The sequence below is a fragment of the Heliconius melpomene genome, chromosome 15 (genome assembly GCF_056956725.1).
Source record: "Heliconius melpomene rosina isolate 202511_hmr_F chromosome 15, ASM5695672v1, whole genome shotgun sequence".
In the NCBI taxonomy this organism is placed as follows: Eukaryota; Metazoa; Arthropoda; class Insecta; order Lepidoptera; family Nymphalidae; genus Heliconius; species Heliconius melpomene.
In genome coordinates, this window is record NC_140403.1 from 2,857,774 (window position 1) to 2,884,778 (window position 27,005).

General features: G+C 32.9%; 1 protein-coding gene across 1 annotated transcript in view; it reads left to right on the forward strand.

Moving 5' to 3' along the window:
- The first annotated feature begins 2,554 nt into the window (after window positions 1-2,554).
- The window catches only part of LOC146531306 (uncharacterized), a 31,757-nt gene continuing 7,306 nt past the window's right edge, over window positions 2,555-27,005 (forward strand). The window contains exons 1-5 of the mRNA XM_085198398.1: window positions 2,555-3,110; window positions 15,935-16,134; window positions 17,531-17,669; window positions 23,537-23,686; window positions 25,859-26,002. Coding sequence (XP_085054524.1) covers window positions 3,038-3,110; window positions 15,935-16,134; window positions 17,531-17,669; window positions 23,537-23,686; window positions 25,859-26,002 — 706 coding nt within the window. The 5' untranslated portion in view covers window positions 2,555-3,037. The remainder of the gene's footprint in view (window positions 3,111-15,934; window positions 16,135-17,530; window positions 17,670-23,536; window positions 23,687-25,858; window positions 26,003-27,005) is intronic.

The window sequence follows — 27,005 nt, forward strand, 5'->3', positions numbered from 1 at the left end:
AGTGGGTCTATTACAGTTTATCAAGTTTCAATTTTCAATTTTGTAAAACTTGTCTACATTCAGCTATAAGTATGCGATATTTTACAGAAAGTAATTGACATTTTTATAAATTTAAATTAAGGAGATACGTCTGTTGATTCTACGATTTTAGAGTCATTAGGTAGATATTGAGTAGAGGAACTTAACTTTGTATATTTTTTTAGTTTTTAAAATTTAATAAGCTACCTCAAAAGGTCCTCAAAAGAAAAATAAATCCTTTATAGATCACTTTGTTCTCAGACTGTCTATTCGTTTGTCAAGAGCATTTATCTCAAGATTACGTTACAAGAGATATCCAGCTGAAATTAATATCTAATATCCAGGTCTACGATTCCTTGGAGCACAGATATATATAAAATAGGTTTTAAGTCAACGCTTATGATACGGGCGCTTATGCACCGTTTTTGCTGAAATTTGTAGGAAAATCGCCACTTAATCAAATCTCGTTCACCCAGAATTGAAGAAGTTTGGTGATAAGTGAGAATTTATAGAACAAATAAAGGAAAATAAATACAAACTTATATTCCGAGTTCATTTCGTCCAAAATTAGAGATACGCCCGTAAATATAAGTTGTCAACTTTTTTAACTTCACTTCCCGTTGTCCAATAATCCTGAAATTGATAGAGAAGCTTGGGTGGGAGATTCTGGCTGGCACACGATGGGTTAATTTTTAAAAGGGTATATATACCTTGAATAGCAGGGTAGCAAGAAAGAACCCAGTTTATAGATACTCGGTTCTTCCATCCTAATTGAAAAGCGTCAAGTAGCAGAACTCACTCAACATCGCGATTTATTAATTAAAAAATGTAATATAATTTCAAATAAAAAGTATTACCTACTTATTTTTTTCTTAAGCTGTTGAGATTAATAACATTTTGATGAATTATGAAACAAACTGAATAGTATAACTTGTTATCATTCATGCAAGATTAGATTTACATACATACGAGTACGTCCGTGCTTTAATATACACAAAGAATGAAGAATCGAGTTATCATTAAATGCTCTCTTCTAAAAGTAGAGTAAAGTAGAATCAGTAATCGTATAACGGATATTGTACTGGTAGACTGGATAGGACATGGTAGTTGGAATGGAATTAATTATTTTATTTTTTCCGTCCTGGTAAGATAAGACGGGGCGATGATGTCTTCAGCGGAAAGTGAGGAACGGAGGCTTATTGGGAACGCAGTGTCTAAACATTAGGTTCCTAGATTCCCTCTGCTACGAGAGGGATACAACGTGTAGCTAAATTGAAAAAACTATCTTATTAATTGATTTCACTTTTTGCAGAAAGAAGAGTACAGTAATTTACCACTAACCTCTCTAACTCCCAATTCATTTTCTCGTTCTAATAAGATAAAATAAAGGCCTACAAACAGAGTGTCGTAACACTAGGCTCTCTTTGGCTTCACGCTAACAAAAATAAGAAAATGTCCCGAATATTTAAGTGTAAAAACTTTGAAGTCAGTGAAAGTAGTACTCAATTACAGTTCGTCTGGCTGCCAAATTAGGAGCAAAGTTACCGAGTTTACTTAATTTTAGTACTAAACAAATAGAATGAAAAGTTTAGGTGGTACTTTGCCAAATAGAAATTAACTACCATCTGGACAGAATAATTTAATATATTAATAATTTAATATAATATGTAGGTATTTACAAAATGTATGTACAATTGATTATATATGTTATTTACAACAGAAAAGATGCCCTCATTAGTCTATAGTCCGAAATATAAGATGATTGCGAAAAGAAAAGATATTACCAGTAAATTTTGCGAGATAAAAAGAAAACAATGATTCGGAACATAGTAACGAAGGCAAATGCCTTTTTTATGTGCTAGTTTATTTGCCGCCATCTCGTTTGTCATCATTTATCAAATTTGTTATGCAAAAGAAATTCCGGAACTAGAGCCGTATTATTACGTCATTTCACCCGGATATCATTTGTTGTTCCAAACTATTTGACTGCGGTTTGACCTTTTTACGCGACCACAAGGAATACCTACGTAACGTATAACGTATATTTACTTTTGTTATTTATTCATGCGGTAATTAAATATATGTAATTAAAAGAAATTAACCACGAAATACGGTATCGTTGATAGCGTAGGAATTACTAAGTAAATACTATTAATAATGTTAAAACTCATTTGTTTGATATTAAATATAGAATGTACGTATATAGACTTCTTTTGATTATTAAATCAACATTTATTTTTAAATCTAAACAATTTTAATTACTATAAAAATCAAAGCCACAAGTCATTACTAAGTTACTAAAATCTCAATATGAAAATAATTTTCTACTATACGGTAACTCTTGACATAATTTACAATACCCACAATATAATTAAAATAGTTAGCAATGAATTGCAATAACACGTTTGCAAGTCTTTTAAAACTTCTAAGCCATATTTATCAATTAGGAGTTGGAGTAAGAGCTACTAATTGCTCACCAGGGAAAAAGGATCCATTCAAACGTCAGTCCAAATTGATGGGTTCGCTGAAGTTCTGACCAGTGAATGAAGGGCGAACGCGTCAGTTGGACGTTTGGCGCGCGAGTGGCCACACGCTCGCCGACCACAGATAAATAAAGCCACGCGGTCGCCACGTGACAGATAATTGAGATATGCCGCACGCGCATTCTGCCAAATTGGCTGAATGACAACTGGGCTGTGATTAATTGCTTTTTTAAATTGACAAGTTTTTTTTTAGTCTGTTATTTATTTTTTTATTGTTTTATATTTTGTTTTTGTTTTTTTTTGTGATTAAAGTATATTTGATATATTTTTTATAAAAATAAATTATTGTTTTAATGATTATTTTGTTAATTACAACTGACTTAAGATACTAGGAACCTTAATATATTTAAAAATAAAAAATAACAGTCCTTTTTGGTTTTTATTATTAATTTTACTTGATTACTTTTACATTTTGAAAGTGAATCGTGAATTTCATAACCGAAAAATTTGTGCAGGCGTCGTCGCACTTAAACAAAATGGATACTTTTTACTTTTTTTTGGGAATGTTACTGCTGCCCGGCCCTTCCTACACGAACTCCGATAATCTAGGTCAGTAAATTTATTACTAACATAAATAGCAACAGAGATAAAGCTTTAACTTAATGACACTTCATGTTCGGCCGATTTTGTAGTAATGTCTGGTCGTAGCCTAATTATATAGTGCTTGCTTTATTTTGATTACGTTAAGTAAAGAAATGTGCAAATGATTTGCTATTTGTTTGGTATATTTATAGAGTATTGTTTTATTAAGTAACTAATATATTATTAATTGTAATAAACACGCTTATTATAATTATTAGTATTGATTGTATCATTTTGACTTACTTTTGAGTTGAGGCCAATCGTGGCGCAGAGAACCACCGTGCGACGCGTTAGGTTGCGGATTCGATTTACACTGGAAAAAAAATAATATTAAATATTTTCATTTTCTCGCTCACATTGAGTTCCTTCACTCAATATACCTCTTGAATTCTGGCAAAAGTGGGTATGGAAGTATCTTAATGGGAACCGAGTATCATTAACACTAGGTCCCCAAGTTACCTCTTCCTACCCTGCCATGTGCAGGATACAATGAAAAAAAATATATAAAAATAAACATTGCTATCCGTTATACATACAAAATGTAGACATAACATAAAATGTGATTTAGCTTTTAGCGTATAATAAAAACGTTCTAACGCTCCAGGCGTGACGGCAGGTAGCGTGACCTATGCAGCCCACGTCAAGGTTATATATTAAAATTTTGTACATTACCTCAAATATACATAAGGTCCGGGTCAAAACGTGACATGATAACAAAGTATAGCAAATTCCGTAGATTCCGTAGATATTCTGAACACGGATTATGGTCTGGAGAAGGGGAAATCTTTAACAATGGGTGGTTACAGGTAAATATTGGGTATGGGTAATATTTATGGAAGCAAATCCTACCCACTTTGTCAGTTAGGTGGGGTCAATAGATTTTTTATGACGAGGGTTAGATAAATATACAAGCGTTTCTACGGTTACCTGTATACTCGTAGTGTATACAGATCGATAACTGGTTTAAATTATTTTAGGTAAAAAATATACTTTATTTATTATTCAGTTTCACTCTGTATCCAGCAGCAGAGAGAACCTAGTGTTATTACACTCCGTTCCCCATTTTCCGTTATATTCTGGAGGCAGTGCGTGTTTATTATTGTGAAATGATATGCTGTATTATGACTTTTTAGCGTGACAGTTAAGTAATTTACACTTTTTAGTAATGTCACGCACTTAGCTTGTCACAGTAAAAGCTTGAGTGAAGCTAGAAAATTAATTTGCGGAGTTTCAAACTTAAATCCTCTTTAACGGGGGCTTAATTTTCATTACGTATTACCAGTTTTTGAGATAAGTAAGGCAACTGAATATATTATGAATAGAATTTTACCGAAATTTTAGTTTTATAATAATTTTTGTTATAGTTTTATTTAATTTTTAATTGATGCTGAACTTAAAAATCAATATTTTATTTTATTTCTAGTGAATTGGCTTTTCTAGTATACACCTGTCAGCTTATTGCTACCGCCGTCGGTTTTCAAAGTGTTTCATAATATTCACGCAGCTCTCGATACAGTAAAGCTCTGTTTATACTTGTTAGCAACGAGAGACGATAAGCGAAAGAAAAAATATTTATCAAAGATTTTTCTTAGCTTCACATTGTATTCCTCCCTTAACAAGGTAGGTAAAGGGAACCTGGGAACCTAGTTTTAAGATACTCCCGTTTTGCTACTTTATTTGAAACATAATTATATTTATTTTATTAATTTTTCATTTACTGTGTAACCTGAAACCAGTCACAGATTTGTGCCACTGCGCCGTAACGGCCTCCAATTATTTGTAATATTACACCTGGGATCAATAAGTCCAGGTGGTCGTAGCACAGATAAAAAATTGGTTTGTATTATTTTTTTAAAAATGTTTGACATCTCGCTGACATTTGGTCGTTAGTATTGCATAAAAATGCATCATCAATAAATTTTGCAATACGTGCAGGAAGTTTATAGGATATTATTGATATGTTACACTATCGAAGGGATTAATTTTTTTTTTATTTAATACATAATCATCTTTTTGTAGATAAAAAGTCGGTTTATGATTTTTGTAAAAAGTTTGTCTTGTACCAAGAAATTTTAATAAACTTTGTAATTGTATTAAATTCTGGAGGCATTTCATGTTGAGTGGCGAAACTCAACACCGAACTTCGTTTTAACATCAGAACGAAGAAAATAAAAATATTAAATATTTCCTCGAGTGGGAATCGAACCCACAACCCCAAAAATTATTTGTTTACTCTGAATAATTATTCTTCTAAATACAATTTTTAATATGGCAGTGCTACGTTTAGAATTTTGTATAGTATCTAAAGACTCCAGTTCCCTTACATTCATGTATCAAAGGACGAAAATGTAAAACATCCTATTTGTAGAAGTAGGGAGTGAATGAATGTCCTTAATTTGAAATAAAATTTATTTTACTTTTAAATCGTATTTAAATAGATTTCATATGTATGTAATAGAATTAAATATACTTGGGCTACATTGTACGTATTATGGTTTCCTGCTTTGCCTAATAAGTCAATAGTAAAGCTTACTCCACACGCGATTTCTGTAAACGAGCTTACTTGTACCTATTATAGTATATTTTTGTTATAGTTAAACTACAAAATTATTTTAAAAATGAATTACTTGGGCTTGATATTTGGTAAAAACGTGAATTAAGTTAAAGTTTTATAACACTGGATTCCCAGGTTCCCTCTGCCTACCCTACCATGTGCGATGTTACCTACAAAAAAATAATAAATGGATATATCCCTAACAAAACTATGAAAAAACACAGTTAATATAAAAATATTTTCTACATCACCGATGACACAACTCGGTCATGTTACAAAAAGGGCTAAAATTTGCGGTTGTCACGTTTTTAATTAATAAGCAACTGGGTGCGGCGCACGCACGCCTCTTTGTTATATAATTCATCAATTATTTCCACTTTATTCATTCATTTGAGGAAAATATCTCGAGCAAAAGTTAAAGAGTAAAATACCTCGAGTAAAAGTTAAAGAGTAAAAACACCTCGAGTAAAAGTCACAGAGTAATATGATAATATTTCACAATGAAAGTCCCTTTTGTCAGCAATATTGAAAGGTGAGCTTGATTTAATACTTACATATTCTATTTCTGATACCACTTTAGTTTCTCGAATAGTTAATGTGTGTTTTTCTTAAAGAATATTACAAATATATAAGTATTTGTTACTTAAAAAAAACCGGAGAAGCACGAGTTACGGTTGCATCAGGGTCATCTCATACCTGTTACTTGAGATCTTGCTGGAGATATTTGATGGCACCTCAGGCCGTCATATTCATATGTACATTTCCTTGTAAAATTCCAACCATCGCTTTTACTTTTTAACTTTTAGAATTTATCCCCCCTACTCATAGACTACCGTTCATCTGTCTATCGTATTACATTAATAGGAATATATCCTGTAAATATTTCTATTAAAGAGCTTTAATTTAATATCATTTATAAAAGCGAAATTATATAATACTCAATGAACATTACTCCAAAATAATTAATTATCTCAATTGTATGAAGGGGACTGCTATTGAAAACCACTACTCGAATCCCATTGATAAGGGCAGGTTGTAAGTGGTAAGGGTAGTTTAAACCTAACCAACCCTTGAGTCTCTTATGCATAGGCACAGATAAGTTTTACCCAGTGTATAGCAAATATTTGATAGTTAGACCGCAATGTCTGTTTATGATATCAGTTGTGGCGCAAGAGCACATGCGTGTGATTATGGTCGCAACAGGTTGTGGGTTCGATTCTTACTCGAGGTATTGAAATATTTAATATTTTTATTTCCTTTCTCCGGTAATGGAGCAAAGCACGGCGTTGAATTCCGCCACGCCATTCGCGATGGGACGTTACCAGATCCCATCTACTTGTCCTATGTGCAGAGTACGACGTGAAGCTAATAAAACGTAGATATATAACGATTTGAGTTAAATTGCCGATAAGGTGGAAATTAAACAAATTAAGCAGAAATGGTATATTTAATTCCGATATATTATTATTATAAAGTGGAGAATGGAGTGTTTTAACAGTAGATTCCTTCTGCTTTCCCTAGTACATGCGGGATAGTGCGTGAATCTATTTTTATATAATTTTATTTCATAAAAAATATATTATAAAATTTACTTACTAGGAGAAACCGTATGTACGTAGTTGATAATTTATACCCACCTTTACCACTAACTTGAGTCAACATTAAGAGTGGGCTCAACTATTGAAAAGCACATGAGTTGAGTGCCCCCTGAAGTGTGCTTACGACGTAGTTCCGAGTTTCCGACGTGTTTGGATTGAAATATACTTATATTAAATATATGAAAGTTATAATAAATGGAAAATTATATTGAGGCCAGTCGTGGTGCAGGGTCACAAAGTGTCTGGTCGTGGGTTCGATTTCCAGTTGATGAAATGAAATATTTGATATTTCCATTTTCTTCAATCTGATGTTGGGTTTCACCACTCAACACGCAGTGCTTCCAGATATCGGCAGAAAATAGGGGACGAGTTTCTTAACACTAGGTTTCCTCTGCCTACCTTGTTGTGTACGAAAGCTAAAAACGTATGCTAAAAAAATTAAATGATAAATGTTGTACATGGTTGAAATTTTGATAAATATCTAGAATAGAAGCTATTTTCTATTATTTTCGTGAAATTTTCGGTCCCATAATAATGTGAATAAACTTTGCACATATTTTTTTATAAAAAAATAATCTGTTTTCACTTTATCAAGACAAATTTCATCAAAGATTTTTTTGATAAATAAAATACTAGATGGCTTTTGATCTTGTTTTCCGTAACGGTGACGTCAGGTGTTAGGGTTTTTAAGGTTCCGTACCTCAAAGGCAAGATCTGGGACCCTTATAGGCCACTTTATTGCCCTTCTGTCAAGACTATTCGTCTGAACATGGCTATGGGATATCCAGCTGCAAATAATTTTTAAATATGATATTAATTTTAGCTTTATATCTCCCGATATATGATCTCTCGTTCAAATAGATATACATATGTATTTTTTTATATTGATTTCGAATAGACTCAAATCAGCTTCACGCTGTATCCCGCACACAGCAGGGTAGGCAGAGGGAACCTAGTGTTAAGACACTTCGTTCCCCACTAACCTTTTTTTTATTTCTCTCGTTTAAATCTATTGATTTAATAATTGAAATAAATCAAATCTCATTAAGATATTTATAATAATACTAGCGGACCCGGACGCGGCTACGCCTGCTTGAAATATCTATCTATACTAATATAATAAAGCGGAAGAGTTTGTTTGTTTGTTTGTTTGTTTGTTTGTTTGTTTGTTTGTTTGTTTGTTTGTTTGTTTGAACGCTAAGATCTCTGGATCTATTGGTCCGATTTTCATTGTTTTTGTTTTGTATGAAAGCTGCATTCTTCAGAGGTGCTATAGGCTATACAACATTACATTACACATATATACTAATATATTTTAAAGTACTTTCTAATTTGACATGCAATTTATTCTGCCATGTTAATAACAACCGTCGTTGCTACGCGACCGCTACCGCGACGTTTTGATATTCATCCTTATGAAAATAAATATAATAGTCACTTTTAGCATTTTATCTAGATTGAAATTATAGTTTACTGTATAACATACTAATAAATAATTAAGGAGATGTCACTGATTCCAAATGACCTAGCCACCTAGCGGGCGGCACAGTATGACCGACGCGAACGGGCAGATGACGTTGACGGTTTTATAAATTTTCATACATTTTCGAACTTTATTTGTTGTTTATTTATAATTTAAAATATACTTTGATTCTCTTCTTATTTTATTTGATATTGCCCGCTAAAATTATCCTACTTAATAGAGAGAAATGTTTAGTTATTTCGTAGAGTCGATATCTATGTACGCACGTACGGAAAACTTTAGGTACTTTTTCTAATATTAAGAATACCTATCCTTTAGTTACTTTTAATCCTTTTGTTAGTTCATTTCAATAACTCAGATAATTTTTTCTAATAATGTGTATCTACTTATTATTCTTTTTGATTATTTGAGCTTATATTTTCTTACTAATTCTATTGAGAATTGAAAATAATTTCATGAATATATTTAATAAATATTCTTATAGTTGAAGCAGGCGTAGCCGCGTCCGGGTCCACTAGTAAGAATATAATTTCTATAGAAATATAATTTCAATCTATATGAAATGCTAAAAGTGACTATTATATTTATTTTCATAAGGATGAATATCAAAATGACGCGGTAACGAACGCGGTCGCGTAGCGACGACGGTTGTTATTAACATGGCAGAATAAATTGCATGTCAAATTAGAAAGTATTTTAATTTATTAGTATATATGTGTAATGTAATATTATATAGCCTATAGCACTTCTGAAGAATGCAGCTTTCATTCAAAACAAAAACAAAGTAAATCGATCCAGTAGATCCAGAGATCTTAGCGTTCAAACAAACAAACAAACAAACAAACTCTTCCGCTTTATTATATTAGTATAGATATTTTACTTTGTAAAAGTAACACTACCGTATATAAATAAAGCTAGCTTGCTTAATTATGCTAATATAGGAGAAATAAAAAAAAATCAACTTCCCCTTACTGCTATCGTAACACGTTGCTGACAGTGTATTCGTTAGTTCATAAAGTGCCTACGTAAAATATGGAATAAATTATAGTTCACACTTTGCACTGAAAATTCTACTGAAAGACGACGATTTCTGTCGAATATTGGATTTTTCAGTACGAACAGTTGTAAATCTGTAGTTATATTTTATTAAATACTAGATATTATTTGGAGGTTAGCTAATGTGGTTTAATGAAAATAAATATTAATTATGATTTGTGCGTAGCGTTGTTCCGTCAGTAAATATGCAAATGCCTCCAGAATTCGGTAGAAAGTGGGGAACGGAAGTATCTTAATGGGAACGGAGTGTCGTAACTCTAGGCTTCCAGGTAGGTAGGTAGGTTCAGGTTTAGGTAGGTTTGCGTACTCTGCCATCTGGAAAGATAAAAAAATCGTGGCCTGTACATATATGATACGTGTAATATAGTCTATAGCTTTCCTCGATAGATAGACTATTCAATACAAAAATATATTTTCTATTTAAAGTACCGGTTCCCGAAATTAGCGCGCTCAACCAAACAATCTTCTCAGCATAATAATATTAATATAGAAGTATAGATATATTTCATATATATTTTTTAAAAAGTGACACCTTTGTATACAATATCAGATTATACGTCACTTTACATTCTTTTAACTCAAATGCAAAAGTTAACAAAATATATAAACTTTTTTATGTGACATTTAATTATGTTAATAATAGCGTGAAGCACTCTAAAATATTAAAATATATACACACACATATTATTTATTTAATGGACAAACTAAGTTAACCTATTCATTTAAAAAAATACCGGCCATCAGTAGTGGGATGGTTGTACGTTCGCCTCCGTAATTCAGCAGAAAGTGTAGAGCGGAGTGTCTTAACACTAAGCTAGTGCCGTGAAGCTGTAGAGAAAAAAAAGTAGGGAACATAATGTTACAAGATGAAAATTTTGTAAGCAGCTATGCCAAGAAGTCCGGGCATTCGTTTATTCAGGTTTAAATGAAAATATTTTCTCAACTAAGCCTTTGATTTAAGGCTGAAGTAAAGAAATATTTTAATTAAAATTTTAATTACTACATTTAATAAATTCTGTCACTTAGATTTTCGCTATATTGCTCTATTAGTAGATTTAGGTTTTAATATTTGATGTTTATTTGAAGCAGACATTTTTTTTACTAATAATAATTAACTAATGTTTCGTTTTACAGGGTTATGGTTATTTCACTATTTTATGTTTGTATTTTAGAGATATCACGTTGCAAATGTTTAATATTACAGCAGGGTAGGCAAAGAGATCCTAGTGTTAAGACATAAATTTCTCCACTTTCTGCCGAATTTTCGAGGCATTTCGCGTTGAGTTGCTATCAATGCAGTGCTTGTAACCAGAACGAAGAAATGAAAATTCTAAAAAAGAGCGAAGAAATTAAAATTCTAAAAAAGAGCGAAGAAATGAAATTTCTAAAAAATAATAATTCTTTGCCCCGTGTGGGAATCGAACCAATAACCGTCGCCTTTACGCTCACACACTTGCCACTGCATCATGAGAGCCTCGGGACGTCGGACGAGACAGCTTTTACGTTTTATAGTCTATGCGAAGGAAGTTGCGGGTAGCTATGAACTGTAAGACAATTGTCAGTGTGAGGGCAATTTTACAGAAAATAAAATAATAATACCCACATAATTATTTATAAAAGAGGAAGGGAACGGCTATAAAAAGTGTCGGTTTTGAAGGATTGAGTCAGTACGTCGTTATTCTGCCTGTCGTAAGGTGTAAAATTGTGACAGTGTTCAAGTATTTAAAATCAGTGTCATTGTTGGAACTATGCGTTTTAAAACGTGTATAAATGTAAAGTGTTATATAGAAACAGTGTTAGAAGTGTGTATATGTAAAAGAGGAACAATAAATTATGGTTATTAAGTATTTTATTATACTTAGCACCTAACATTTTTACAGTATGTATTAGTATTTAACATCTTTATTTACTGTACAGGGGTTTCCCCGGTTGGATTCAAATCTATAACTTGTGTCTTTTTCTTTCTGGCGTTAATCCCGGCTATTACCAAGTTCTGCCTTCCTACTCAACCTACTCCACTTTGCACGGTCTTTTGTGTCCTCAGTGGTTAGACCATTGGCTCTCATGTCCTGCGTCACGACATCCAACCAGCGCTTCCTTGGGCGTCCGGGAGGTCGCGCTCTAGGAACTGGTATAGCAAGGCACCTCTCCGACATCTCACCGACATAGTTCTTAGGCCGGCGCCTAGTAAAATAATCTACATAGTACAATTTTAATTTGCTTTAAAAGAGAAAGTTGTTCGAACTGTAGTAACTTTAGACATTAGATTTAAGTATAAAGTTTGTAAATTCAATTTTTCACATTAAGAAAATCTATCGGATTAATTTAAAAATTATAACTAGAGTAAGTTAGATTAGGAGTTGTTAGCAGAATTATGGACTTTTCAAAAGGGTTTTCTCGTTATTTTATTTTACATTTTTTATTAAATTATTAAATATTTTTGTACAGTTTATTTAAAATTAATTAAGTACCAGAAATTGAATTCGAAAAAAAATAGCAATGAGGCCAACGAGGCTCAGCGAGGCTGTAGATGACGGTTGTGGTTTTCATCCACAGAAATAGTAGTCATTTATTTTCATTTTTAGAGTTCCGTATCATAAATTAAAAAAAAATCTCTCTCGTATTTTCTGATTCGAAATCGAAAGATACAAGCTTTAATGCATAATTTTTGCTGAATTTTGTTTTTTGTTTTAATGAGAAATGTCTTAACACTAGGTTCCCAGGTTACCTCTACTTACCCTACTAAATGCGGGGCACAGAGTGAACCTGAAAAAAAAATTACGTGACTAGGCAAACTTAAGTTTTAAATAGAATCTATTTCCATTAGGCTAACTTAGAAACTACTTATCAACTATCTCACTTTTTTTCCTCGTTTCGTAATCTTATCTAGAGAAATGTTCTGGGTGTTAACAGCCAATGTAGGCTTGTCAACGTAATAAAGTTAGTTACGTACGTACAGTACAGCTGGGATCGTGTTTCTGAGATGCCTTTTTTTGTAGTTTTTTGTGCTGTAAGTTTTATTATGTCATTTATATGAGATCACATTTAGGCCACTTGTGGCGCAGGGCATAGGCGTGCAGCTGTTAAAGGTTGAGAGTTCGATTCTCACTCGAGAATTAGAATCCAAAAATATTTTCTTAGCTTCATTAGCTAACTCTAAAATTGCCGAGTCATTAGTTACCTTGAACAAAGAAGCTTTTATTAAAATAAAAAAAGATTAAAAACTAAATATACCTAGTAGATATTGATTATGAAAGCCGCATTAATTACTAAAACGGTATAGGTGACCTATTTTAATAGCACACCCTTGCGTGTTGAAATATGAAACAAGTGAGGCGTTTTTCTATTAAATTGTAAAATGTATAAAGAATATTAGCATAATACATTTTAAATTAAAATAAAAAAACATTAATTAATTACTAATATTTTGTAGAATTTATATTTTAGATGAGGCCAATGTGGCGCAGTGGTAGAAGATGTTATTGTAAACGCAGTGGTTATGGGGTTCAATCACCTATCGATGGAATGACAATTTAAGAGGAAAAGGAGAAATAAGTATCTTTATATTGGTACTGGTGTGCTTTGCAAGAAGAATCTGGAAAAAAACTTAGCACCACGTTTCTTGATATCAGAGTGAAAATATTAATATTAATTACCAGAGTGGGAATCGAATCTGGAACCTCTGCCATCAGACGTTAGGTATTACGCCGCGCCCCGACGGTTTTCATTTATTTTAATATAATACAGCGGAAGAGTTTGTTTGTTCGTTTAAACGCTAAGATATCTGGATCTACTGGTCCTATTTACTTTTTATATGAATATGTGTAAAAATATTTATTTGGAATCTGACAACAACAAAAAAATATATATATATATATTGACAGAAAGTGGAGAGCAGTAAGATTTTCCAACAATTTTTATTCTAGTAAAATTCAGCTTGGCTTAGTCTTTCCTTTGATTTTAATTAAAATAGTCAGTGCGACTAATATTTATACCTAACTAGCGGCCCGCTCGCGGTTTCACCCGCGTTACTATTATTATTAATTTCTGTCTCCATGACTACGTCCTAGTGAGGTCTATGCAAAATTTGAGACTCCTAGCATTTGTAGTAACGAATTAACGTTTCATATAAACTTTCGACCCCAAAAACAACCCCTTAGAAATCGAATATTGCAAATTCTCGTCTTAGCGAGCACCTACGTCCTATAAGTAACTCCTATGCAAAATTTGAGATTCCTAGCACTTGTAGTTTCTGAGATTTCGTGATGAGTGAGTGACCTTTCGATTTTATATATATAATGGTATAGAACATCCAACTCCTGGCAGCAATCATATCAGACTGTATATCACACTATAAAGCTATTTAAACTTTCCCCTTAATGCCTTAATAGTACTAGGGTAATGTGTTTTGATTTGAATATAATGCATAATATAGACACGTACTAGTTATATTGGCACTAACCACGTACATTCACTAGTTCATATTTATTTTTCTTCAGCTTCAGTAGAAAAAATAAATTTAGTGTTAAAACACTCTGTTCCTCATTTTTCGCTAAATGTTTGAGACATAGCATGTTATGTCGTCCTCGAGAAGGAATTGAACTCACAATCATTAACCTATTTTTTTCAGCTTTAGTAGATGCTAAAGAAAAAAGGAATCTAATGTTAAGTTAAGACACTCCGTTCTCCTCCTCCTCAATTTGCATTTTTTGCAATGTCTCGAGCATTGCCTTTTGAATGACGGAATTCTTTGTCGTTGTTATCACCAGAGCGAATCATGGTATCTGAGTGGGAATCGAACTCACAACACGTGTTTCCTGCCAAATCTTCTCCCACTGTGCCACGATAACCTCTTAACATTTATTGCATACATTAAAATTTACATACAAGTTTCTTCACTCACTTCAACATAATTATATTACATTCCATTCTTGTAAAGGCTTTTACTTGGGGGAGATTTCGCATCACCTTTTATTTCTATTATCTCTACTATTGTCTCGCACGATTTCCCTTATGACGTTATCTGTTATATAGGGTGTGATGTTCTTTTGTCTTCTTAATGTACTTGGCGTCTGGGCTGTGATGAACGTACATACAGTTCAGGCAATCTTGATTATGATACTGGGAATAAGAATGAATGGAAAGGATATTAGTGCAGATTTTTTTTGTATCACGCTGTATCCCGGATACAGCAGGGTAGGCAAAGGGAACATAGTGTTAAGTCACTCCGTTTCCTACTTTCCGTCGATGTTTTGTTTTGAGTTTGTGTAGTGGCGCTACGTCGAAAGCTACGTCGAAATTGGCTACGATGAGAACGTATGGTTTAGTGGTCAGAGCGCCTGGTCGGTTTCCAGGAAGCGCGGGTTCGAGCCCCGCTACATTAAAATTTTTATACGTTTTCTAAATAAGCATTTTTCTTTTCTAAGTGTGGAATAACATTTTAAAAATGTTAAAAATATTACTTTCTTATATCTTTCACATATAACGCTAATGTGCAAAAATAACGTGTTTGCATTTCTGAAATTTTGCCGGAGACGCAATCAAAGTGTGTAAATAGTGTATAATCTTTCCGCATACATTGACATTCACATACGAGTATTTAACTTTTTTGAAAAATGGAATATATATATATGTACAAATTATGTTAGTATACATGAACTAAACGAGCTATTTTGTATTTATTTGATAATTTTGATGTTCAACGAAATACTTAACAGGTATACAGTTTAGTCTATTATATGGGGTAGTTATAATTAATATTCATATTTGTATATTAAAACTTATATCTAGAAATTATTATTTTATAGCTTCACGCAGTAGCCCGTATTAAATAGTTTATTTAGAGGGAACCTAATGTTAAAATATTCCGTTCTCCACAACCATCACGCTTACAGTTATTGGTCAATACATAATAAGTTATTAGTATATCAGTATATATTATTTTAGGTTTACGCTGTATTCCGAACATATATATATATAGGGAACCTATAGTTGTAGTGTTGAGTGGCGGAACTCTACGCCGTGCTTTGCCTCGTTGCCTCGTTGTCTTAATACAATATTTTTTATGATAAAAAAATAATTTATATTTTTTTTTCTCTAGCTCTCCTTGCTGGGACGTTAAGAACAATGCAGCGCGCAGCCTGCGATGATCAAATGGTCTCGTTATCATGTCCATCCAGTACGATAATAAGCGTACAGTTCGCGCAGTACGGGAAGGCTATACCTGGTGGCCACTCTTGTGTTGCTGATCCACATTTGAGTATTGAAACCGAGGACTGCTTGTGGCCGAATCCTATGCAGGTACTTTTTTAACTTATGCTTAATTTACTATGGATGGGTAGACCGAGAGAGTTGTGTCAAGACACTCCGTTCTACATTTTTCGTTCGTATTTTAAAATTGGAAATAGTAATTCATTCCCTGGAATAGGAATCGAACTCAAAACAATCAAGTTGAATTTCAGTCTGTCCCAATGAGCTACGATGGCTAATATTTTTCTGTTGAATTAATAAAAGAATTAAGTCGAGTCAGTCAAACGTAGGTTTCATTTTTAATATTATCATATCCTTTTAAAAGGATTCTATTCTGGCGCAATTTGGAAGTCACTCATTAGAATATTTTTATAATAACATTATTTTCATTATTTTTTCACTCGGCAGAATGTTTTTAATAGATATATATTTTCAACATCCAGTTTGGTTAGAAAAAATATAAGATTAATTATAGTCGTATATTAAAGCTAAATTGTGCAAAAAGTTTGGAATAAGCAGAGACTATGTAAACTCAGATTACCTTAAGAAATAAAATAAAATAAAATATCAGAACACTTCTTTTCTCGTAAAATCTGTAAGTCAATGTCATGATTAATAATTGTTAATAGTGGCTGTTGTTAAAAGTCCTCTTGGCTTAGTTAAATTTTCTTAATATTTTTAAAAAGCTTTACCTACCTGCCGCTTTGCTTGTTTCAAATGACTAAGAGTTGTGTATGACACATGCCATATTGTAAGTCTATGAGGTAACTGACCGCAAGTACAATGGGTTACGTCGAATATGTTAAAGCGATGTCAGGTACCAATGCACCTAGTACATATAGCCTTCTTCGATTAATAGAGTATTCAACACAAAGAAGTGGCCAGTAATGCCGCAGTGACACAAGCGTGTGACTATTTGCGAAAGGTTGTGGCTTCGATTCCCAGTCCCAGGTAATGAAATATTTAATATGTAAAGCGCAGCGTTGAGTTCTGCTACTCAACACACAATGCTTCCAGAATTCGAAGCGAAAAGGGAAACGGAAGTGTCTAAATGTCGCAAAGGTTTCTTGAAAAAATCGAACGTGAGAACGGTAGCTAGATGCTATTATAATATTAGTTAAAATAAGTGAACGTTTTTAATTATCATAATAAGTAATGTTAAAGTTGTTTATAAAAAGAGCCTAAAATTTTTACTTTAATATTTACTACGTAATTCCTTCCAATATGAATAGATTTTGATTTCCATCCTTTAAAATTTCACCTCAAGAACAAAATTATTTCACAAAATCAGTTTTTTAATTAAGAATTCGTTAGCTAAAAATTTAAAAAAATCTATCTTCACGAAACGGATCAAAAAATATAACGAGTTTAAAAATTGCAACGTAAAATTTTAGCACTAACCCATTTTTGGAACGTAAATTTAACATGAAAATTCTTTTCTATACAGTATTCTCTTTTGCAAACTGTGGTGGAAGCGTGTCAGAAGAAGCCCAAATGCAAGTTCAGTACTAAGCTGAAGCCGGGGCAGAAAGACCCATGCCCTCGATCCAGGAAGTTCGTTGAAGTGGCTTACAAATGTCGACCTCGTAAGTATATTAGACTTCATTTTTAGAAGATTTAACTTTTTATGACTTTTTTAAAGCTTCACACTGTATTCTACATACAGCAGGGTAGGCACAGGGAACCTAGAGTTAAGTCACTCCATTCTCCACTTTCCGTCGAATTCTGGTTGTTCCTTAGCCTTCTTACAAAGCGAAATACGATGCGAATATAATAAAAGTAATTCATTGTTATGAGTGAGAATAGAACCTACAGTCATCCCACTCAAAGACAGACGATAAGCCTCTGAGCCATAACCTACGAGTATATTATGATTTATTACTCCACGATAAAATGTCCAAAGTTAAAATAAAAGATTTTTTTACATAAAGACCTATTATTTGTATAACAAAAACCTTCACAACGATAATTCTTAACGTATAATGTTTTAGTTTTTCCATACAATTTTTGTACAAAAGAAATATATCACTTTTTCAACGTAATGTGCCTTTGTTAGAAAACGTCGTCAAATAGCCCCAAATTAATCTTAAACCAAATTTCATAGTAATGTTAGATGATACAAATATTATTTATTTTTTTAGATTTATACATAGAGTAGAGTATAAAAACTACAATAAGTAAGAAAAATAAGCAAACAACCATAGGAAATTGGTATATTCGCGTGTCTCTAAGCTTTATAATTTCATATTATAATGAAGAAATTGTTGTTTTTCTAATATTCTTTCTCTATTAATATATTGGCAATAACGTGTTTGATCTATTTCATACGATACGTAATATTTTGGATTAAGTGGGGGACGGAGTGTCTTATCAATAGATTCCCCTATGCTTACCCTAAAATATGTGGGAAGATAAAAATGATTTTTTATTTTCTCTTACTTGCATTTTGTAAGATTTATCATTTTTATTTCCACGCTCTGGTAAAAGGAAAAGTGGAAAGTGGGTAACGGAAATGTTTTAATGGGAACTTAGTGTCTTGAGTCCTGGGTTCCTAGGTTGCCTCTGCTATCCCTTCCATACGCGAGATACAGCGTGAAACAAATATTAATATATTATAATTATTGCTCTACTCTTGCAACACAAAGCGTGGCCCTGGGTTCCGCCAATAATCACGCAGTCTCGAATTCGGGCTAAAAGTGGAAAACAGTGTCTCAACACTAGATTTCCCCTGCCTATAATTCTATGCAAAATAAAGGGTAAAAATGAAAAAAAAAAACCACCCAAATTATTAATAAAAAAAAACACAAAAACTGCCCTAAAAATATGCAAGACCGGCCATCCCAGCTTCATTTGATTTATGGCCTGTTTATTTATTCATGAAGTTTGCACTCTTTAGGTGTGAAGTTTTGTCATAAAAATCCGATTATAGGAACTTTTGAGCAACTTTTGAGCAACTTTGATAAATTAACGGTAGCTGCATAGTAAATTGAAGTTTGCACCTGAATATTATAAGCTCATTGTATAATGATAAAATACGAGTGTACTGTTCCTCTTTGTCGCTTTTAAAGCTAGTTTTGCATTTCTTTGGTCGATTTTTCACTGTCACTGTTCTTTGCCTTTTACAGGTAATTTTTTTAGTGTCTGTTTTGTTTTTACAAATCTTTAGTGCAACGATTTAACGTCTTTAAGAAGACTTCGTGTATAAAAAAATACGTTTTGTTAAGTAAACAAAGGAAACTTACATTTTTTTTTTGTTTTATGTACTCATTATGTTTCACTAACTAATGTATTATCTTCATTTTTTAATTTATATTTTCTGAGTTTACAGAGAGGATCCAGTTGTAACTCACTGCTCTCTCCTTATTATTTGTAGATATTCCGCACATTGTCGAGAACTTAACGCTGCTTTATTAAACAAAACAAAGTAAGTTATAATATAAATAAGCACTACTACAACTTCCTTCAGTGTAGTTCAGACTTAGAGAGTCCCTAGTATCAAGACACTCTGCTCTCCATTTTCCGCCGAATCCTGCAGGCAATGCGTGTCGTGTGGCGGAACTGAACGCCGCGTTACACGCTTGTGTCATGACTTGCCTCGAATAGCTATTAAGTATTATTCATAGATAATCACCTTCTAAATAAAAGTGATTTTGTCCATTATTAAATTACTTAAAAAAACATTTTAGCCATATTTCACGCTAACATCGTATAAGACTTATTGAAAGAAACAATATCCGTTCGAAACTGCTTTGTAATTCTCCTCAAAAGTGAAGGGAGGGTGGTATATTAATTATAGGCTGTGGTTTTACAAGGGCTACTGTCATATGATTTATGTCGATTTATTATTTTAGTATTTAGGTAAATAAATTGTACCTACGAAGTCTCGTCTCTAGTCAGAAGTTTTCTTCCTCCTGGCATTAATCCTGGCGTATGTAGGCAGGGTCTGCCTTCCTGCTTAACCTAATCCACTTTGCACGATCTGTGACATCCTGTGTGGTTAGACCATTGGCTCTCATGTCCTGCATCACGACATCCAACCAGCGCTTCCTTGGACGTCCGGGAGATCTAAGGAAGTGGTGGTCTAAGGTCTCTAGTCAGAAGTATCGTAATAAAATTATAACTGGATTATTATATGTTTTTATTAGGCTTTGCTTTGCTTTTCTATGAACAGATTTTTTTTAATGTTGATTGTTCTGGATTGGACATCAAAAAAATGAAGTTTTGTAAAAAAATTTAACGTTTTAGTAGCATTTGTAAAAGTTTAGATTTTGAGTTGTCGCGTCACTTCGAAATATTTTCAGTTTTCACGTCCTTAGCTTAAAACGTAGGCCTTTCTCAAGGATCTCGATCTAAAATTCAAAAAAAGTCCAAAAACTTAACAATCGAAAACCTTAATTAATAAAATCTTCAATTTCCAAAATCACCATCTTGAAATAGAGTGGGTTCAACAGTCGTTTCGAGCCAGTGCAGTGTTTTGATGTGATTTATGTTGGTTATTAAATTCCTACTGGCGGTCGTCGTAGGTGCGGAGAGAGGTGCGGCCAGGTGGGGTCGGTGGGTATAAGCTAGTGTGGTATTATGCTATGTTTTTTTTATATTTTTGGTATTGTAAATAATTTTTTGGTCTTTATATTTTTTTTATGTTTCTTGATTTAATAATATTTTCTAATAGTAAAATTAACACTTTATAATTCAAAATAGTTGGTATATTAATTTTATGATATGAGTAAGTAACATGAGTTAATATTGAAACCGTCGTGACGCGACGGAACGGAGTGTTTTAACACTAGGTTCCCTCTGTTTACCCTGCTGTGTGTGGAATGCAGCATTAAGCTAATTTGATTTGAATTTGAAGTAATATTCAAATCATTTTTAATAAAAGTATTTACTAAAACAATTACTATAAAATATATAAACAGAAAGGAATTTAATATTGAAAGCGAATGGAATAATCTATACTAATATAATAAAGCGGAAGAGTTTGTTTGTTTGTTTGTTTGTTTGTTTGTTTGTTTGAACGCTATGATCTCTGGATCTACTGGTCCGATTTACTTTGTTTTTGTTTTGTATGATAGCTGCATTCTTCAGATGTGCTATAGGCTATATGACATTACATTATACATATAAACTAATATATTTTAAAGTGCTTTCTAATTTGACATGCAATTTATTCTGCCATGTTAATAACAACCGTCGTCGCTACGCAACCGTTACCGCGACATTTTGATATTCATCCTTATGAAAATAAATATAATAGTTAGTTTTAGCATTTTATCTAGATTGAAATTATAGTTTACTGCATAACATTCTAATAAATAATTAAGGAGATGTCACTGATACGAAATGACGCGAAAATATTCTTATAGTTCAAGCAGGCGTAGCCGCGTCCGGGTCCACTAGTATATATATATATATATATATATATATATATATTTAAAATATATACCTAAAATCAACGAGATTTGTTTGGCCGCTTTTCTTATATTCTCGCTCTGTTAGTAGACATAGCGGGGCGTTGAGTTACACCACTCTACACACAATGTCTTAAAAATTAGGCGGAATGCATTAAAACTAGATATCCTTTGCTTACTTTTTTAGTTTAAAAAAAACTACTTTAATTTCTTTATTTTCATCACCATCGTCATAGTAAATTAATATTTTCCAAACTTTATCAAAATAGTAAAACATAGAAACTAACATTGAAAATAATACTAATATAATTGATAAACAGATACTTGCCTTTTAATGTATTGGCGGTGTAAGATTCCTAATGGCTCGAAAGGGTTGCCCGCGTTTACTCAGTAATTAATATACCTAATTTATTACAATAGAGTCCAAATTCGAATCGTCGCTATGAAAGTTGAAATATTACGTTGTTTAGATCGCGTCAGTGGAAGTTATTACATCGAAATTATAATAGATCTAATTAATTTACTGGAATTGATAGGGTTGGGTTACGTTTGGGTATTGTGTTGACTGTTTAAATATAGGTAGTGGGTTCAATTTTTGTTTGTAGCAAAATAAAAATGGCTTCATAATGAATCTTGTTTATAGTAGGATATGCAGAGTGTACTTAATGTTAAAACACTTCCCTTCTAATGTTTCGTGTTGTTTTAAAGACATTTCTTTCATCTCTTTTTCTCATTAATAATTTCATTTTCTCGCTCTTGTAAAAGTTAAAGCGCGGATTCGAAGAAAATTGGGAAATGGAAGTATCTTAATAAGGTCTGAGTGTCTTAACACTAGGTTCCTAATTGGTTTTATCTGCCTACCGTTGTATGTGCGGAATAAAGCTTGAAGCTAAAAAATATATTGACATAACTATCAAAAATAATAAATAGGTAGGCAGAGGGAATATAGTGTTAGGACACTTCGTTCCCGATTTTCCGCCGAATTCTGGAGGCATTGCATTGTTGAGTGGTGGAAGTCAACGCCGCTCTTTATTTCAACAACAGAACGAAGAAATGAATGAATGAAAATTGAATAAATGTAAATAAATATTTAATTTCGTCGAGTGGGGATCGAACCTACAACCGTCGCGTTACCTTCGTGCCGCTGCGGCCCCAAAAATAATAGGTTACATTAATGAATATTTGTTATAATCAAGAACCTTGGGCGGAATATTTATATAGAAACGGTAGATAAAATTTTCCATAAACAAAGCGAAAGCTAATCAGCTCTCATAAGTGTTCTTTTATGTTTTCTTCTATGTTAAATTGTATAATAATATATTGCCTCTTGAAAAAGACTTTTAGATGATAAATCGTCCTTTTTATGCGAACAAAATATCAGTAATTTGATCATTTTTAGAAAAAATAAAGTTAATTCAGAAATTGTATGAAATTTAATTAAAAAAAAATTGATACGTATTCCTGTTTTGGTAATGAATCTTTCATTTAATTTTTCCTATTTCATTTCATTTCTCAAATTAATACTTAATTGGTTATTTTGTCAAATTTTAAAATTAAATTAAATCAGCTTCACGCTGTATCCCGCACACAGCAGGGTAGGCAGAGGGAACCTAGTGTTAAAACACTCTGTTCCCCACTTTCTGCCGAATTCTGGAGGCAATGTGTGTTGAGTGGCAGAACTCAACGCCGCGCTTTGCCTTGACACCAGAGTGAAACAATAGAAATATAAACGTAAATAAATATTTCACTTCCTCGAGTGGGGATCGAACCCACAAGCGTCGTTTTACAGTTACACTCGTGGTGCCTCTGCACCACGAAGGCAAATTTTAAGATCAATGTTATATTTTATTTTTGTATATTAATAGTACTAAATTTACAATAATATTTACACATGTTAACGTTACTTAATATTTTTTTCTCTCGTTATATGAATTTGGGATAATAAATAAACTCCACTAGACATATGCTAAACTTCAACAAATCAAAATATTTTTCATTCTATATAAATAACTAGAATTCCACCATTCCATTTCTCCATGCAGAAGAATTCCGAGGACGCACCGGATGTGAGGACGACGTTGTCAGGCTGAGCTGCAATCCACATTCACGTCTCGCCATATACGACGCCCAGTACGGACGGACGGCGCTCGAGGCCAACATATGCTCGCAGCCACCAGGGGCCCCGGATGAAAGTGAGTTATGTTCCACATAAATTTAATTATTTAGTTCTGATGTGAATATGAAGCTGCCTGTTATAACTAATAGGATGCGTGCTATCTGGATGCTATGAAATTTCTGTTTAATATGGATAGTTTTAAGTTTTTTATTTCATATTTTCGTAGTTGCATCGTGGAGTTTGAAAACGATGGTTGTGAGTTCAATTCTTACTCGGTGGAACTATCTTCATTTCGTAATTCTGGTTAAAAGATAAACATAGGCGTTGAATCTCAAAAGTTCGGCGAAACGTGAGATACGGAGTGTTTTAGCACTAAGTTCTTTCTGTTTCTTTGATGTATGAGGGTTCAATAATATTTATGCATAAATTTAATTGTAAGTATTTTTTATTAAAAAATATTTTTTTATAAGGTACCTATATTGTAAATATTGCTACAGAAGTGCCAGCATAAAGCGTGATATTATGACAATGGTGGACGACAGGCGCTAGCCGCAATGGCGTAGAACCGTATCATGTTGCTTAAAGTTTGCTGTATTAAATATTATATTTAGCTTGGTTATTTCAGTTCGTAATTACAGATTGTAGCGACCATTTATATTTCTAAATAATAAATTAATTTACTTTTTGAATAAATTAGTCCATTTTTCGTAGTGAAAATCGAATCTACTACCATCATATTAACAGGAAGAAGCTGTTCCATTATGCCACAATGAATGAGTTCATAGAAAATTTTAAATTTATCAATGTTCTATTTTATGCTATATTTTTTAATATGAAGTTGACATTATTTCTAACGATATGATGAGAGAGTTAAGTCAAATGACCAAAACCTTCCTTGGCAATACTTATTACTTTGTCAAGGCCATTGAGGCACAGCGACTATATAAAAACGATGGTTGTGAGTTTAATTCCTTCTCAAGTGAACAATTTATATACTATATACACTATATAATTGAGTGGAAATAACTCACAACAAGCATGTTTAGCTTAATAAAATATTTCTAGGTCTAGAAGTTTCTACTCAAAAGTCTCCAGAGTATGAGAAACAACAAAAGGCCTTTAGTACGGTCACAAATATAATTAACACGTGCCATAGTTCTTAGTCAACGACGTTGTTTTACTTTGCATTTCCTCATTTTAAATTCTCTTTGGCCTGGAGCTGAGTTTAAAAATTGTTGTAGACTGCTGAGTTTCTCTTCTTGAACTTTGTTAATGATTTACGGTTGAAAATAGTGCCGGTACCTAATTAAATATGCTTTATTTTTAGTGATTTCAGTTAACCAAATTGTATAAATAGTTGAAAAAGTCACCTATATCCTGTACAAAGCAAGGTAGACAGAGGGAACATAGTGATAAGACACTTCGTTCCCCTATTCCCATTTAGCTTTATAGGCATTGCGCGTTTTCCATTGACACCAGAGTGAAGAAATGTAAATATAAACTTAAACACATATTATTTTCTCGAGTGGGCATCGATCCCACAACCAATCGCTTTACAGTCACACACTGGCCACGACTGGCCTCAGTGATAGTTATAAATATCCTAATTGCAAGTAGGTATACTCGTACTATTTATTTTCTATCATTTCTGGAATATTTTATGGTAATATATCGTTCATTTTTGTACCTGTTGTGCTGAAGGAACCTAGTTATAAGTCGCGTTTTCCCCTTATCGTCCATTTGGCTAATGAAATGCAGTAAAAACTTTCTTTTTGTTCGTATTATGCGGGAAAAATTACATTTTAATAAATTGTGTATATTTATAGGGTTCCATACATCAAGCCCATACCTATATAGAATCAGATTTTTCTACCTTTTCAAAGCTTCGGTGGGCGATTCCAATGGCACTTAATTGATTTAAAAAGCTTAAAAAAACCTTTGATTTTAACGCGATAACTCTTAAATTCGATCTCTACTCGGTAAAATTATTTTTCGTCCGTTTCCGCTTTTAATATTTTCCGTATCATTCTGACGAATTGTTGAGGCGTTATCACAAAGAGGAAATGAAAATATACATTTTTCACTCACCTGACTGGGAATCGAAACCACGACCTTTCCAGTCTCACGCTTATGCCCCTGCGCCATTACGACCTCAAGTTTATTATTATTAAATTGTCATAATCATTTTCTCCAAGAACTAAATCTAGGCTATCTTTTATATCTTTTCTAATTACCTTATCTTTTTCAGCGTGTTTTGCTCCATATGCAGTTGAAAAAGTAATCAAAATTTGTCACGGCAGACGGTCGTGTCAAATTTTAGCAAGGAACGACACGTTCGGGTCTAACTGTAGACCTCCATCGAGGAATACTCTCAAAGTCGTTTATGCGTGTGGTATGTATAATGCTTATAATATTATTTTAAATATTAGTTCTCTTAATGCAAATCTTTGATACTTTTATTAGCTTAATGCCTCTAAAATACGGAAAGTGGGGAGCGGAGTGTCTTAACACTAGGTTCCCTCTCCTAATCTGCTGCGTGCGGGATACAGCGTGAAGTTGTTTTTTTTAATATCTTTTGTTGTTCTCATTCTCAATGAGACAAAGTGCAATGTGAGGCAATGAGGCAGTGAGGTAACGCCTTCAGAATTTGGTGGAAAGGGTAGTTTGGTGAAGTGTAACACACTTCGCTCTCCCACTGGGTTCCCAGGTTCCCTCTTTCTACGCTGCTAGCAAGATATAGCTTCACAAGCTTAAAAAATCCATATAAAATATTTTTAATGTCAGATATAGGTACTTAAGAAATTACAAACTAAATGAAATAAGCTATCTTTGTAATATTACAAGACTTTCGTAGAAGTAGTAAAAATTATATCATTTTTATAGTACAAAAAATAATCAAAGGCTAACTTGTTTGTATATTTTAAAGCTTTGTCTAGATACTTCTGAGATTTCCAGTCATAATTGGAATATCTATGTCTTTTTTCTTATTTTATTATCATCGACTTCAGAAAATTGCTAAATAAATTTTATATTTTATTGTTTAAGGAAAAAGATTTTTGATGTATTTTTTTAAATGAAATTGGGTATGTAATTATTTTTTAGCAAATCGTCGTCATGACGTAGAACCATAGTGTACTCTGGCAACTGTAAACGCGACGGTTGTGGGTTCGATTCCAATTTAGGGGAATGAAAAATGTCATAATATATTTCTTCACTCTAATAATAATATGGCAATGCGTGGCGTTCAGTTCCACAACTCATAAAGAAATGCCTCGAGAATTCGACGGCAAGTGTGGAATAGAAATGTCTTAATGTGAACGGAGTATCTTAACACTATCGTTCCCAAATTCCCTCTACGTTCTCTACTATGTGCACTTATTTAATCCTTTTTATAA